Source organism: Pterocles gutturalis, unplaced genomic scaffold (assembly GCF_000699245.1).
Source record: "Pterocles gutturalis isolate BGI_N339 unplaced genomic scaffold, ASM69924v1 scaffold53315, whole genome shotgun sequence".
NCBI lineage: Eukaryota > Metazoa > Chordata > Aves > Pterocliformes > Pteroclidae > Pterocles > Pterocles gutturalis.
The window spans coordinates 2,461-16,295 of NW_010142916.1; the positions used below are offsets into that span (position 1 = coordinate 2,461).

At 38.8% G+C, this 13,835-nt stretch overlaps 1 protein-coding gene across 1 annotated transcript; it reads left to right on the top strand.

The window, feature by feature from the left end:
- Window positions 1-2,350: 2,350 nt before the first annotated feature.
- On the top strand, window positions 2,351-8,813 carry MDH1 (malate dehydrogenase 1, NAD (soluble); the record flags this gene model as incomplete). The annotated part of the gene is made up of 8 exons (XM_010084511.1): window positions 2,351-2,449; window positions 2,770-2,866; window positions 3,840-4,015; window positions 5,365-5,487; window positions 5,610-5,786; window positions 7,392-7,505; window positions 7,722-7,811; window positions 8,182-8,813. Coding segments are annotated over 8 exons (1,002 nt in total), but the record flags the coding sequence as incomplete, so codon positions are not given.
- Between the last annotated feature and the right edge of the window lie 5,022 nt (window positions 8,814-13,835).

The following is a 13,835-nucleotide window of genomic DNA, read 5'->3' on the forward strand; positions in this document are numbered from 1 at the left end:
CCTAATTTCTTAAAGTCTTTGTTCCATTCACTAGGAATTCAGAAATGGATTCACAATTGATTTCACATACCATATAATTAAAAGAAAGTGTGTTCTGCTGTTATCTGTGTGAGTTCTGGAGTACCATGCTCAGCATGGGGTCACTTTTTATATGCTGCTGATAGATGATTTTACCAGGTCAAGGTTTTGCAGCACAGAACTTTCCAGTATTTATTTTTCAAACTAATCTGATTAGCTGCCTTAAAAGAGCATTGATTGTTCCATTTACGTAAGTAAAATGTAGATTCTTCTTAAAAACACACTGAAAAGCTGGCTTTAAAATCTGATATGCGTCTTAATCTGTGCTGCCCATCATCATTCAGACATTATGGTACATTTGTACTGTGTAACATTCCTTCTCAAGAATACTGTACCAAAACTAGTTTTGAGATTTAAAACTCTGAGAATCAATTGTCTGCTCTCCTTCCCCCTCCTCATGGAGTTGTGACGAGACGTGAGGGATGAGACTCACAGTAGGACCGGTTCAAAAGAAGATAATGCAGTTCAATACCATAACTGGTAGCCATTTAACCAAGTATTTAAAGAATAATTCCCATAACAAAGGCAAAATCATGTTGAGGACTAGATTTGTGAGTTCAGTAGTTGAACTTCTCACTTATGCTCTCATTTTATTTAGCATGTGGTTAAATGGGGTAGGTGGCCTCATTTTTATTGTTATCTAAAGCTAGCTTCATGCAGCTGTGCTTGGCTGGTCACCTCTGCAGAGAGAATACACTGAAATCCCAAAATGGTTTTCCTATAAATATCGATGGTAGGAATGTTGGCTGGAAATGATCTCTAGAGGTCATCCAGTCTGACCTCTTTCTTGTTCTGAGTCTGGAGGTTGTCCAGTCCAGCCCGATAGCATGGCTTTTGCCACTGCTAAATCATGTCATACATGTTTTCTCATCTGGGTCTTGAAAACAGCCAAGGATGAAGGTTGCACAGACCCTCTGGGTACCCTGTTCCAGTGCAGCAGTACCACCCTAATCAAGAATTATTCTCTTTATTTGTAGCCATTGCCCCTCTGTTCTGCCATCTGCCACTACTGAGAGGTGTTTGGCAGTGTTATTTTTGTAACACTCCTTGAAGTTGTAGTAGGCTGCTGTTAGATCACCTCTTATCTGCTGCCTTTCCAGACTGTGCCCAGGCCCTCAGCCCCATCTTATAGGACACAAACTTAGGGTCCCAAAACTGGGCTCTGTATTCCAGCTGCAACCTCACCAATGCTAAGTGAAATGCCTGCCTTTACTCTGTAAGCTATGCTTTTTGTAATGTAGCCCAGTATGCAGTTAAATCACTTCAGACATAATGGAATGTGGAAGATACTTTGTCCATAGTTCAAGTGATCATCTTTTAATTATTTGAAGAAGTGGGCACGGCATTGCAGCAGGCTGGTCAGAGTCTACTTGTTACTGTCCTAGCATAGTATGCCTCAGCCCTATTGTCTCTAGGAAAAAAAGGAGATACAAATAACAGGCTTATAAAATACTGGGTTATGAATGTCCTTTGGCGTGTTTTCCCTTTTCAATATTAAATAACTTCTGGAGTTCCCCAAGTCCTGTTTCTGCTTAACAAAATGGACATTTGCTATAGGGTAAGCCATTTTTTTCCCCTATTTGCAATATAGCAGTGTGTTGGCAGTCTTCTCCCAGTCTTTTGGAGTTTTGGATCAGTTTGACAATGGACAATTGCACTATGGCCATTAGTGCCTGTATTTGTCCATAATGTAGCTTCTGTCTGGATTTTTTAAATTGCTGCATAACAGTTCAGTGAGGCAGTAGTTTTAAGTCCTCCAGATTCCTTGGTTTCTGGCATTCGATAAGTCTCTGGTTGCAAGTAAGCATTCAAAATACTTAACAGAAACAGCCCTCAAAATGGAAAGAATCTTAAAACTGGTGAAGTGTGGCAGCTCGTAAAACTTCAGTACTAAGTTTGAAGTACAAATGGGTAATCTAATGAGTGGGTATGAGTTGTAACACCTTACGCTAAAAGGGTAGCATTGTTAAGAGGACTACAAAGTTTTTCAATAGACTGTCATCCTGGCATTTTGGAAACTTTCAGGAACAATTCTTAGGGATATGTTTGCAAGTGTGGTCTGTTTCTGTCAAAGCAAGTAGAGAAATTGCTGGTGGTTCTAGCAGAACAGAAGTATCATCCCAGGAGCTTGCCCTGATCCACATTTAGGCTCATGCTTTTATCTGAGTTAAATAACCATAACCTTTTTTCTGTAGTAACTTAATTTTTACCACTCAGATGGTGTGAGCCTGTGCTGTGTAGCTGTGGGTAAGTCTCTGTAACTTTCTTGCAGGGTGAACCTATCAGAGTCCTGGTGACTGGAGCTGCCGGGCAGATTGCTTACTCGCTGCTCTACAGCATCGCCAAGGGAGATGTCTTTGGCAAAGAACAGGTAACTTACACTGAATTATCACTTGTCTCTGCTGCACAGTAACAAATAAGCTAAAGTCAGAACTGCAGTCCCTGGGAATTGTTTTCTTGCAGACACTCAAGAATGGTTTACTAATAGGCAAGTTATTCTTTAAGCTGTGAAAATGGAGTCCTGCTCTCTTACACAAACTTTCACTTGTTTGTTGTGCTGAAGTTTTTCAGTTTTCTGCAAAGAGGATTTTAAATCTTGCACAAGATAGCAGTTTCTAGCAGATAACAAGACAAATTCATTTTCAAAACAGATTATGTGCAACTTGCACTAAACCTTTTCTTTCTTTACAGCCTCTTGTTCTTGTGCTGCTGGATATCACCCCCATGATGACTGTACTGGAAGGTGTAGTGATGGAGCTGCAGGACTGTGCTCTACCGCTGCTGAGAGGTGGCCAAAAGACCTTTTTCTTGTACCTATGAAATGTTCTAGTACAGTTATTGCATTTATAAGTTCCTGTAGCTGGCAGGAAATTAAGCAGAGCTAAATATTACATGATCCTATCTTTTTTTAATATATTTTGTGGAAGATAATTTAATTTAACATAGGATGTAAGCTAGAAAGAATGTCATCAAATGAGTTTTGTGTAAAGAGTTGACTAGGCAGATATCAGGGATTTGGTTTATATTGTCTAATCCTGGGTTGACAGAATGTACAAGAAATCATCAGATACTTGTGCATTTATGCATTGTATTCTGGCCTAGTGGTAAAATAACAGCGAGCTTTTAGATATGCTTACATGCTTTTACTAAGTAAAAAAAAAAAATTCTAGTCTTTAGAAATGTCTTCTGCGTAAGGACACAAATTGAAAAATCGCTCATCAAGTCATGTAAACAAGTCAAGTTCTGATAAATCCAAACAAGCAGAAGAAAGGGAGACGGTAGATGTTATGGTAGTTATTACAGTACTTAAAATATGTGTGGCTACCAACTCTTGTGCAAATCGACCTGTCTACAGTTTGTCTTGTTAGAGAGAGAGGAACACTTCATTTGTGTTGATACTTTCCAATAAGAATGTTCTTGTAAAAGAGAAGAACAGCATGTATGCATACATGTGTATAATGTCCATATATGCATATGTACATAGAGACATGTAAAATGTATCTTTTGACATAGATTTCTCCTGTGTTTTCAGAATTAATATCTAAAGCTTTTGATAAATATTTGTCTGTAAGTACTTGCTAGTGAACAGTTTCTAATCTGTGGAGTTAGGGCCAAATGACTGCATTTGTATTTTTGGAAGGGGAAGGTGGTGGTGTTGTCAGATCAGATGATATACTGTTTATGAATCAAATAATATTTCCATTAACACTTTGCCATGAGTATTTATCTTAGATTTTTTTTTCCCCATTTCCTTTTTTTAGAGGTCATTCCAACAGACAAGGAGGAAGTTGCATTCAAAGACCTTGACATAGCAATTCTGGTTGGTTCCATGCCAAGGAGAGAGGGCATGGAGAGGAAGGATTTACTCAAAGCAAATGTGAAAATTTTCAAGTCTCAGGGTGCAGCCTTGGACAAGTATGCCAAAAAGACTGTCAAGGTGAATATAGAAACTGAATTTAAAAAGTTAACTCTGAGTTATGTAGAGATTTAAATACATTGTAGAATGATGTTTGCACAAGCAGGAGCCTATTCAGTGCAGGCATTCCTTTCCTTAAGCCTTGGAAGATATACCACAGTCAAGGGTAGATGAGATATAGTATGTTAAATAGGTAGACAATTTAATCCAATTTGTGTGGTGAAAAATGTTAGTCTTACATTGTATTGCGGTAGTCCCCATGTGCTCTGAACTGGTTACCAGCAAATCTGAAAAAAAAAAAAGTAACCAAACTATATAAAAAGATAAAAAGCAGTCTTCTGCTTGTTATCATTCTTCTCTGGGAGAGCTAAATTATCTACATGCAGCTGCCTACTTCATATCCATCTGTGGCTTTAACATAATGACCCTTGACTTCAGTATTAATATGGAATTACAGTTGCACAAAAAATGTCTTTATTTAGGTTGTTTGCATCTTGGTCTTTGGAGCATTGGAAGCTTTTAATTGTTCTCTCAGATTCCTTCAGCACAGTTAATGGGATCATGTGGCTGCTCTCCTACTGCTCTTAATCTCAAACCCAGACTCCGACTGTGCTTTGTAACTGATTTTTTAATGTCTACTTCCTCTGCTGATGAACTTCCTACTGCTTCTAAAGACTTGTTTGCTTCTTATACAGTTGGAATAAAAACTATTGCAGAGTAATGGAAAATTTACTGAACTCCCTTTCAAAAGGGGAAACACAAAGAGAGGTTTGCAGATTAGCTTGCGTGATTGAGAGTATATGGAGCTTGACATTAATCTTTTGAGGCACTTTAGTAGATGAAGGATGAATAAAAATCAGTTTTCCATAGTAATAAATTGATCTAAGTTTGGGCAATATTTTACTTCTAACTGCCTGTGAACACTGAGATAAGTAACTGTTCTGGCTTTCTTAATTATAAAGCAGTGGAAGCCAGTCTAGGAACCGTTTAAAAGGTGATGGTGAATTCACTGTGGGCTGGCTAGAGTGCATGTGTCTTGTGTTTTCCATGTCTAGTAGCATGGGGTTTGAAGCCATGTTGTGGCTCAGTGTGCAGATCTCCTTGGAAGTCTTATTCTCATTTACATTTGAATGACAAATTATAAAGAAGATACCTAGATAGAAAATATTTTTCTGTGCAGTTATAAAGTACTTGGTGACTATGAACAACACACATATAAAAGAAATGTTGTTGAAGACAACCAAGAGATATAGCAGCTTTAACTTTTTGATCATTTCTTTGAAGGCAAAGCTATGTATTTCACTTGAGGGAGCTGTTTTGCAGAAATAGCTTCATCTTTCCCCATTCCCTTTCTTCTTTTCCATTTCTAGGTTGTGGTAGTTGGGAACCCAGCAAATACTAACTGCCTGATTGCATCGAAGTCAGCCCCATCAATACCAAAGGAAAACTTCAGCTGCTTAACTCGTTTGGATCACAACAGAGCTAAATCTCAGGTAAAAAGGGCCTATTCAAAATAGAATGCTTTCTGTTGTCTCTGCTAAGTACAATCAGAGCAATGCCTGTGAATTGAGAGGCTGTGAAGTTAATGTGATGGGCATCTTTAATTTCCAATTAGATTGCTTTGAAACTTGGTGTGACTGCTAATGATGTGAAGAATGTCATCATCTGGGGCAACCACTCCTCCACTCAATATCCAGATGTTAACCATGCGAAGGTAAACGTGAAAGGAAAGGAAGTTGGAGTTTATGAAGCTATAAAAGATGACAGCTGGCTGAAGGGAGACTTTATCCTGGTAAGATCTTTGGGCTTTTTAAAATGTTTGTTCTGTGCTTCTGCTTTATCCTAACCTCGTAGGAAATTGTAAACTATGTAAATGACTGACCGAGTGAAGCAGCTCTTCCTATCTCACTAGAATTAAGTCATCGTCAGATAGCTTGTCTTTATCAGTTGTTTGCTTTTGAAAAATTTAAGGCATTGAAACTTCTGTAAATACTACTAGAAAAAGCCATTTGGAGTGCTAAAATAATTCAACAAAAATAATTTTGATCGTAGCTTAGGCACAACTCTTCTGGCACAGAAGTGCTATTAGCAGTTCACTATGGTGCCTTTTTTGGGCAGCTTTGTAGATGAACTAGGGTGAGCCTTCTTTTGCTGCTCACCACCCACCAAAAAAAGCCCAGCAGCCCTCCCCCTGGATGTACATGCATGCGCACACGCTTCCCAAATCTAAATCTGTGGCCTTGTGAGCAAGATTTCTAAAAAGCCATCTGAAAAATCTAGTAACACCTGCAAATGTTTTAATGTAGGCTAGTAATAAATGATAGTGTAGGGTAGTAAAACAAAATAATGGTATTAGTTGATCAAGAGCTCAGACTACCTAAATGAAGTATAAAGTGAAACAAAGATTACTGAAGCCCTTGATGAACTGGCTCCAAGTAGCTGTACTTTGCCTGGTATTGCAGTGGTACTGGCATGCTGACAGCCAGGTACTACTGTATCTTAGCCAAGGCACCTCTAGTTTGGGACTGAGGGTGTGTTTTGTCGTATGGCTCTGCTCTGTGCTATCTTGGTCTTGAATATAGCTTATTCCAGTTCATGCTTGTTGCTACAGAGTAAGTGATTCTATGCTGACAACCGAAGTTCATGAGCCAGAGTGTAAGCAGAAACCTGTCCTTATCCTTGATCCTGCTGTATCTTACGTGGCCAAGGCAGGGTACTGGTTTGGTTTTCTGGGTACATTGTAATGCTGGTCTATGCTAAAATGCTTTGCCTAAGATAAGGAAATTTCATAATTCCTGCTTTTTAGACTGGGGTCTGGTTGGCATACAGCCTTACCGAAACTTATTTTAAAAAAAGTGAAGTTTAAGAAGCTATTCTATTCCCAAGAAGTGCAATTCTTAAGTACAAAATTTCTAAATATCAACTTCAGTATAGTGAGGTAGGTTCAGCTATCTTCAGGAAGTAAATTCATTTTATGCATTAAATAATGTAGGATTGGGACCAGCAAGTAGTTCATGTTGGTATTCAGCAAAAACACCTTAATTCCCAGTGTTGCTCTGAGACATCTGTTACTGTTGATGTACATGAAGTCTCCTGGAGGTAACAGCTTGAAACATCTGAATGGTGTGAAATAAATTAGTGGGCTGCTAGCTGTAAAGCAGGTACTAAGAAATGAGCTGGCCTCTGAAATATTCCATTAAGTTCTTGTCTTGGAAAAACTATTCTATGTTGTATTTCTGGATTGTATGCCATGTTCATTTAGTGATAGAACTGTATCTTGACTGCTGAAATTAAATAATATTTGTAAGGCAGTCTTTCCTTATGGCGTTTACTAACAGTGTTTAAACCAAGCCAAGTTTTTGCTGCTTTACAATTTAGGGTTTTTTCTTAATTGCAGACTGTTCAGCAACGTGGAGCAGCTGTTATTAAGGCTAGGAAGCTGTCCAGTGCAATGTCAGCTGCCAAAGCTATCTGCGATCATGTGAGAGACATCTGGTTTGGCACTCCAGCGGTAAGATATTGCTCTTGACTAAGTGCTTGTTTGCTTAATGCTTTGATTACATGCTAGTGTCTTTGACCTTAAGTTTGTATGTATGTTGAAAAGGGGAAAAAAAATCTGTTTTTCTGGAATAAAGTGTGTCATAGGAGATGCAATATATTTGAAATTAAAATTTTGTTTGCTCCTAGCAGTGAAAAATGTGTTTATCCATTTCTCTTGTGTTTTCAGGGGGAATTTGTTTCCATGGGAGTAATTTCTGATGGCAATTCTTATGGTGTTCCTGAAGACTTGATATATTCATTTCCTGTTGTGATCAAGGTAACTAGACTGTATTTTGAATCTAAGTCTCTTCTGCAAGACCTAGTTGAGCTGTTGTATGAGCAAGTTAATGGCTGTGCTTTTATTGTGGGACTGTAGTTGCTGGGATGCAGGGGTTTTAGCGGTCTTTGACCAACAGGACTATTATGCAACATTTTGTAGTAGTTGCCAAGTAAGTACTTACAGAAGAGTAAAATCTTACATGACTAGCTGGTGCTGGTTGTATTCTTTATCTGAAAATAAAATTAACTTCTGCCTGATTCATGTTTTAAGGCCATAAACTTTGTTTCTTACACTGCAAAGGTTCTTTCACACAGACTGAATGAAGCATGTTCTCATATGGAGGGGCTGCTTTTTTGTTTTCAAACAGGACAAAACCTGGAAGTTTGTTGAGGGTCTTCCTATTAATGATTTTTCTCGTGAGAAGATGGATCTGACTGCTAAGGAGTTAACTGAAGAGAAGGAGACTGCTGTGGAATTCCTCTCCAGTGCATGACTAGATGATAAGGAAATACGAAATAATTTAAGAATGGAAGAATCTAAAAGTCGTCTCTAAATCTGCTACCAAACACTATTACTGTGTTCAAGTCAACTGTCTGTGGCAATTGTGCATTCTAAAGTTCATATGCTTACTGGTACTGTTGTGCCTATTGAGTTATTAGCAAAAAGGTTATTAAAGAAGTATAACTAGTTTGTTGACCAAACTTTGTCTGTTCAATACTAGTTGCTTTCTGTGTATGATAAGGAATAGTTGTTTGCCTTGGCTACTAACGCACAAGCTCAGTTTTGATTAGACTTTGGCACTATTGGAACATGTCCTAGTCCCTGATGACTTCAGCATTCTATGGCTCAACTGAGAATGAAATTAGAATGCTAGTAGTTCCTCTTCAACCAGTAGTTCAGTGACTCAAGTCTATCACTGGACAGACACCAAGTATATACTGTTCACTCTGGTTATGCTTACAATGTTTGTCAATAGAAATATTAAAATGTGTTTAATCACATAATGGCTAAGAGTAGTCTGTTGCGCTTTATTTGCATGTTTTAGTCATGTAACTAGCAGAATTTGATAGTAAAAAAACCCTGAAGGTCTGTTTTAAGAAGCTTTACTGATGACTAGCACTTCCATGTGTCTTTCCTAGGCAGAATTGCTTTATGTCAACACCAGACACAAAAGCCTAGAGGCAGGTTTGTACTCCAGCTCTACAGTTCCAAAGCAGTGTTGGTACCATAGCTCAGTACTCATTTGATTGCAGCTCCCAAGCCTTTTGTCCCAGGAGACAGGGACACTCACTTGGTTAAGACGTAGTGAGGTTAATATACTCGCTTGAGATTTTTCCTAGTGCAGCCTACAAACATTTTAACTTCAATAAGCTATTTCAAATATATGGTACTGTAATTATTCCTTTGCAAACACGCAGGTGAATGTTGCTGTAACTCTTCTCCTAGAGTCCTGCTTTGTCTGGTCCTACTGTAGTCACCCACTTTACATAGACTTCAGGGATTTAGATGAGGCCTTGCTGTTCTGGGAGTTTTGTAGGTGTACTGCCCCTTCTGTTTGTTTTCCAAGCACCTTAAATACTTCCTGCCCTGTTTGCAGAGTGCAAACTCTCATGATAATGGGATTTTTCTCATACACAATGTTAAGTTGTTGTCTGTCCTGTTCCAATTTGTGTTTCTGCTTTGTATTTAGTAAACCTTGGGTCTGTCATATCTGGAGTAATTTAATTTCCCTTATTTGGTTTGTTGTCCTTAAATGAGGATTCAAGAAGTAGAACTGTTTTGTCAAAAAAAAGCTTCAACTGAATTCTAAGCAAATTAAATGGTTTTTTTGAGGATGTATCAACCAGAATATAAAATAAATCAGCAAACATCAATAAATAAGATTGTCTTTAAAAATAATTCTGTTCTTGGAACATTACTGTAGCTATTAAGGACAGTGCCAGTAATGCAGCAAAGACTTACTGTACCTAGATTGTTGAAAAGGAAAACAAGCATTTCAGAAAAGGGGAATGTCTGCTGCAGCACAGGACAGCTGGAGACAGGTCTCATTAAAGGAATGCCTTGAATGTTTATGAAGCAGTTGTTGCAAGAACTTATGCATTCTTGCAGTCTTAGGAATAGAGAAGAAGTATATACATGGAATTTTTTCACTGTTTTTCTTATTCCTCTAAACCTCTTGGAGTTAATCTGTGATGAAATTATAAGAAAATTTCATACGTGTGTCTTTTTGCAATAGTTTGAGAACTGCAGAAATTAGGGTGGTAAGGAAAGCTGCCAGTGTGACTGCCTTATGGTATTCCATACAGTGTCAGTAAAACTTCTTTTGAGCATGAACCTGGGGACCAAAGGAATTAATTCCAGTAATTACCTTGCTACAGCTTATTTTAAAACAATGAGTTTTGCAGTGAATGTTACAAGAGATAGCTACAGTGCACACTGTTACTCAGTTTAAAAATCTATAGGAATGAGCACACATTTGTACCTGAAAACCGTGAATAAGATATGATAAATCTGCTGGAGTGCAGTATGTGTGGTACCATACCTACGGAAACATCACAATGTAGGGAAGAAGCTTGAAAAAAAGGTCTGGAAGATCTGTCTCTTCAGGGTTTTTTTGATGTTTGTTTTAAAGTGGCCTTTTTCAGGAGACGACTCACTGCTTGTGAAGTGGTGCTTATAACACTTGGTGTGTCAGAACTGTTGTTTAATTAACCTCAGTACTTGGTAGACTATCTCATGATATATTTACCTCCTCAAGTTAGCACTTGAATCTACATTTGACTCCTCTCATGAGTTTTTAGGACTGTTTGTATTTTCTCCAGACTTCTGTGAAGCAATTCAATAGGAAGTCTCTCACCTACTCCTTGACCACATGGTTAACTACTGCCCCACTACTTGCAAACTCTCAAATTAGTGAGTGGTGAATATTCTTTGCGTTCATGTTTCTGAACTGTTTTGTCCTCTGTTCTACTTTTTCTAGTTTTTTTCTTTAAATTTCTGGGAGATTCCCTCCTGTTGCGCTTGGCTATCTTTTACTGTGGCTTGTGGTATTTCGTACAATCTGCGCTGTTTTTGCAGGGTGCTTTGCTGTGCTCTTAGTAGATGCCACATGAAAATATGCACATGAAAGCAGAAAGGGTAGCCATCCACTTTTCCTTCTGCCTTTCAGACTGTTACAGTTTCCTAGTACAAGATGAAACTTGCACATTCCTACTCCAAACTTAGAGTATTGTGTACTGTGCTATTTATTGAAATGTTTCTATTCTGTGGGTTTTTTGGGGGTTTTTTTGAGTGTTCATGGGCTGGAGGACATGATGTACTAGCTGAGGCTGAGAGAGCTGGCTTTCTTTATCCTGGAGAAGGAAATGCTCAGAGGAGATCTTGGCAATGGCTACCTAAGGGGCGTCTGCAGAGAAAGTGGAGCCAGGCTCAGTGGTGCATAGTGGAAGGTCAAGAGGCAATGGACCCAAATTGGAACACCAGAAACTGATGTATCAGATCTGAGGGTGATTAAATAATGAAGCAACCAGAGAGGTTGTGAAAGCTCCATCCTTGAACTTGTCCCTGAGCAACCAGATACAGGTCTACTACAGGATACGGGGTGGAGCCAGTGTTTTCACTGAACAACTTGTGACATATGTAACTGAAAGGCACTGAATATATTCACACCAACTGCATCTTTTAAAAAACTTAAAATACATAAGTATCTAAAATTATTCTTCAGTTAGTGATGAGCATATTTTCAGTACATACTTTCTGTGCAGGAAGGGATTTCACATCCACTATTTAGTCAGTGATTACTTCCCCAAAAGAACAAAAGTCAGGGCTTCAAACAGCAGCTCCCAAATGAGTACAATTGAGGAACAAATCCTGGGGGAAATTAAGATTTAAATTGTCAGATCCACTTCTGGAAGGTTTCTAGATGGAGCAGCTGAGAACTTTAGGGCTCCTGGCTGAGTCTGTGTGTCAGCAGAAAGGCTCCCAGGGAAGACTGGCAACTGTTAGTGAGTGGCACGCTTTGTCACAGAATGCCTGGAAAATGTGGATCCCAAATGGTCCCTTTGTGCTAGTGAAGGCTATACAAGGCAGGCTGCTAAGCTGATCTCTGTGCTTTATTGAAAGCTTTCCATTCCCAGCAAGAAATCTTCTGAGGGAGAGAAGGAAAGCTTTTCCCCAAATTAATAAAAAATTGATTTCAAGTTTGTCTCGCATTGTTGTTCTCCTACTGCAGCCATTCCTGTTGTTATTTACAGTGACTGCAGGTGAAGTTGGAAACTCTGCCTCTTACAAATGAATCTAAATCAAAATTATGCTGATACTCACCACAGACAGTTGCACCCTGGGCACATCTATAAGACATCATGTCATCAAATCAATAGGATTCAAATCTCACTTTGCACAAGGGAAGACAAGAGAACTTCTCTGGCAAGTAAAACAGATGCAGCATGCTTTCAAAGCAGTGGATTTACAAAACAGAGGAACATTGTCCTAGAAGAGTTTATTAGGATTATGTATTTTTTTCTTCTCTCCCCCCTGCCCATTTCCTGTGGCTGGGGACTTTTTTTTACATTTATAGACACATTTTACATTCCAAATAGCAAATCATAGAGGATAACTACAGTTGAAATTAAAGAACTTGCATAAATAGAACTATTTGCAACTGGAAATAGTGCTATTTTATGTTCAAATACCAGAGTTTTTCTAAAAAAAACATTCCAAGAACTTTTTAAGTGGCAGCTTTGCAGAGGAGCATGACAAATGTTATTGTATCAGAACAGAAGCTGAGCAATCAGCTGCTTAAAAGAAAATACTGCAACTATAGATAAATAATTTTACGTAAAGATGCAGTCTTCAGTTTAGATAGAAATAAGCCCATTGTTTTGGTTTTACTGAATCTTTTATTTTGCATATTAATTTATTACTAAAAATTTAATTGCACAGATGCTTTTATTTTTCCGAGTCTGCTAACCACAGTCATCAAATGGTTTGTAGCTAAATGGCAAAGGGTTTGCACAGAGACCTTGGCTTACTTTCTCTCAAAAAAACATAGCCGTACACCCAGGAGTGATTTGTTGCTTAAATGCCTTAAAAGCTCAACTAAAGCAAACTCATATTTGAAGCTCTGAACATTTGTTGGCTCCTGATGAAATACACTGCATGAACAAATCTGTGTCCACTCAGGACTTCTCAGTCATGTTGACTTCACACCGTAACAACTCTGTTTCTCTGCATGGCTGAAAGCCTCAAATTCAGGTTATCCTTTTCCTGCAGTACCCACTCCCTATCTTTACCTTCCGTATCGCAGCTGAAGAGCAAAGCTGGGACAGAGCAGCCTGTCAGAGGGAAGAGGTGACCACTGCATTCTGGCAGATTGCACTAATACATATATAGTGTGCACCTTTACCCACACATATGCATGCTCCCCTGATCAGACCGTGATGGAAAACCTGTCTGGAGCTCAAAGGAGCTGCTTGGCTCTTCTTGCAAGCCTAGACCTTCATGGTTATCATTAAGCAGCATAGATGAACGGTGCAAGATTTTATTGTAGCAGGCACCTAACAATACTTTGTATGAAGGTGAGCTTTCGTTTGTTATCAGCAGCACCGGAGCCAGGACATGCCTGGGAAGGTAATTCCAGTCCAGCAGCTCAGGTCAGCTTTGCTGAGCTGCTAACCAGTGGCTGGGTGGTGCATCCTTTAGCGTTGGGGTGTTCAGCAGCAGCAGTGCACAGATATGCGTGCAAAGGCAAAATACTGAAGCTACGTCAAAGGCTGAGAAAATACAAATTTTAGTTTGCTAAACTTTGGCCTCTATTTTTTAAACCAAATCAGCATTTGTAAAGCCACAGAGTTGTGCTTTCTAGAGATCCAGCACAGCCCTTGTGAAATTTTCATTGATTATATTGAAACATTCAGTTTTGCTTTCTCATTCACAAGTGTTTCTCAACAAACACAGGTGGCTTGATGTGATCTTACAATACAGATTGGCTCATGTGATCCTAGTAAAAAAAAAAAATATATA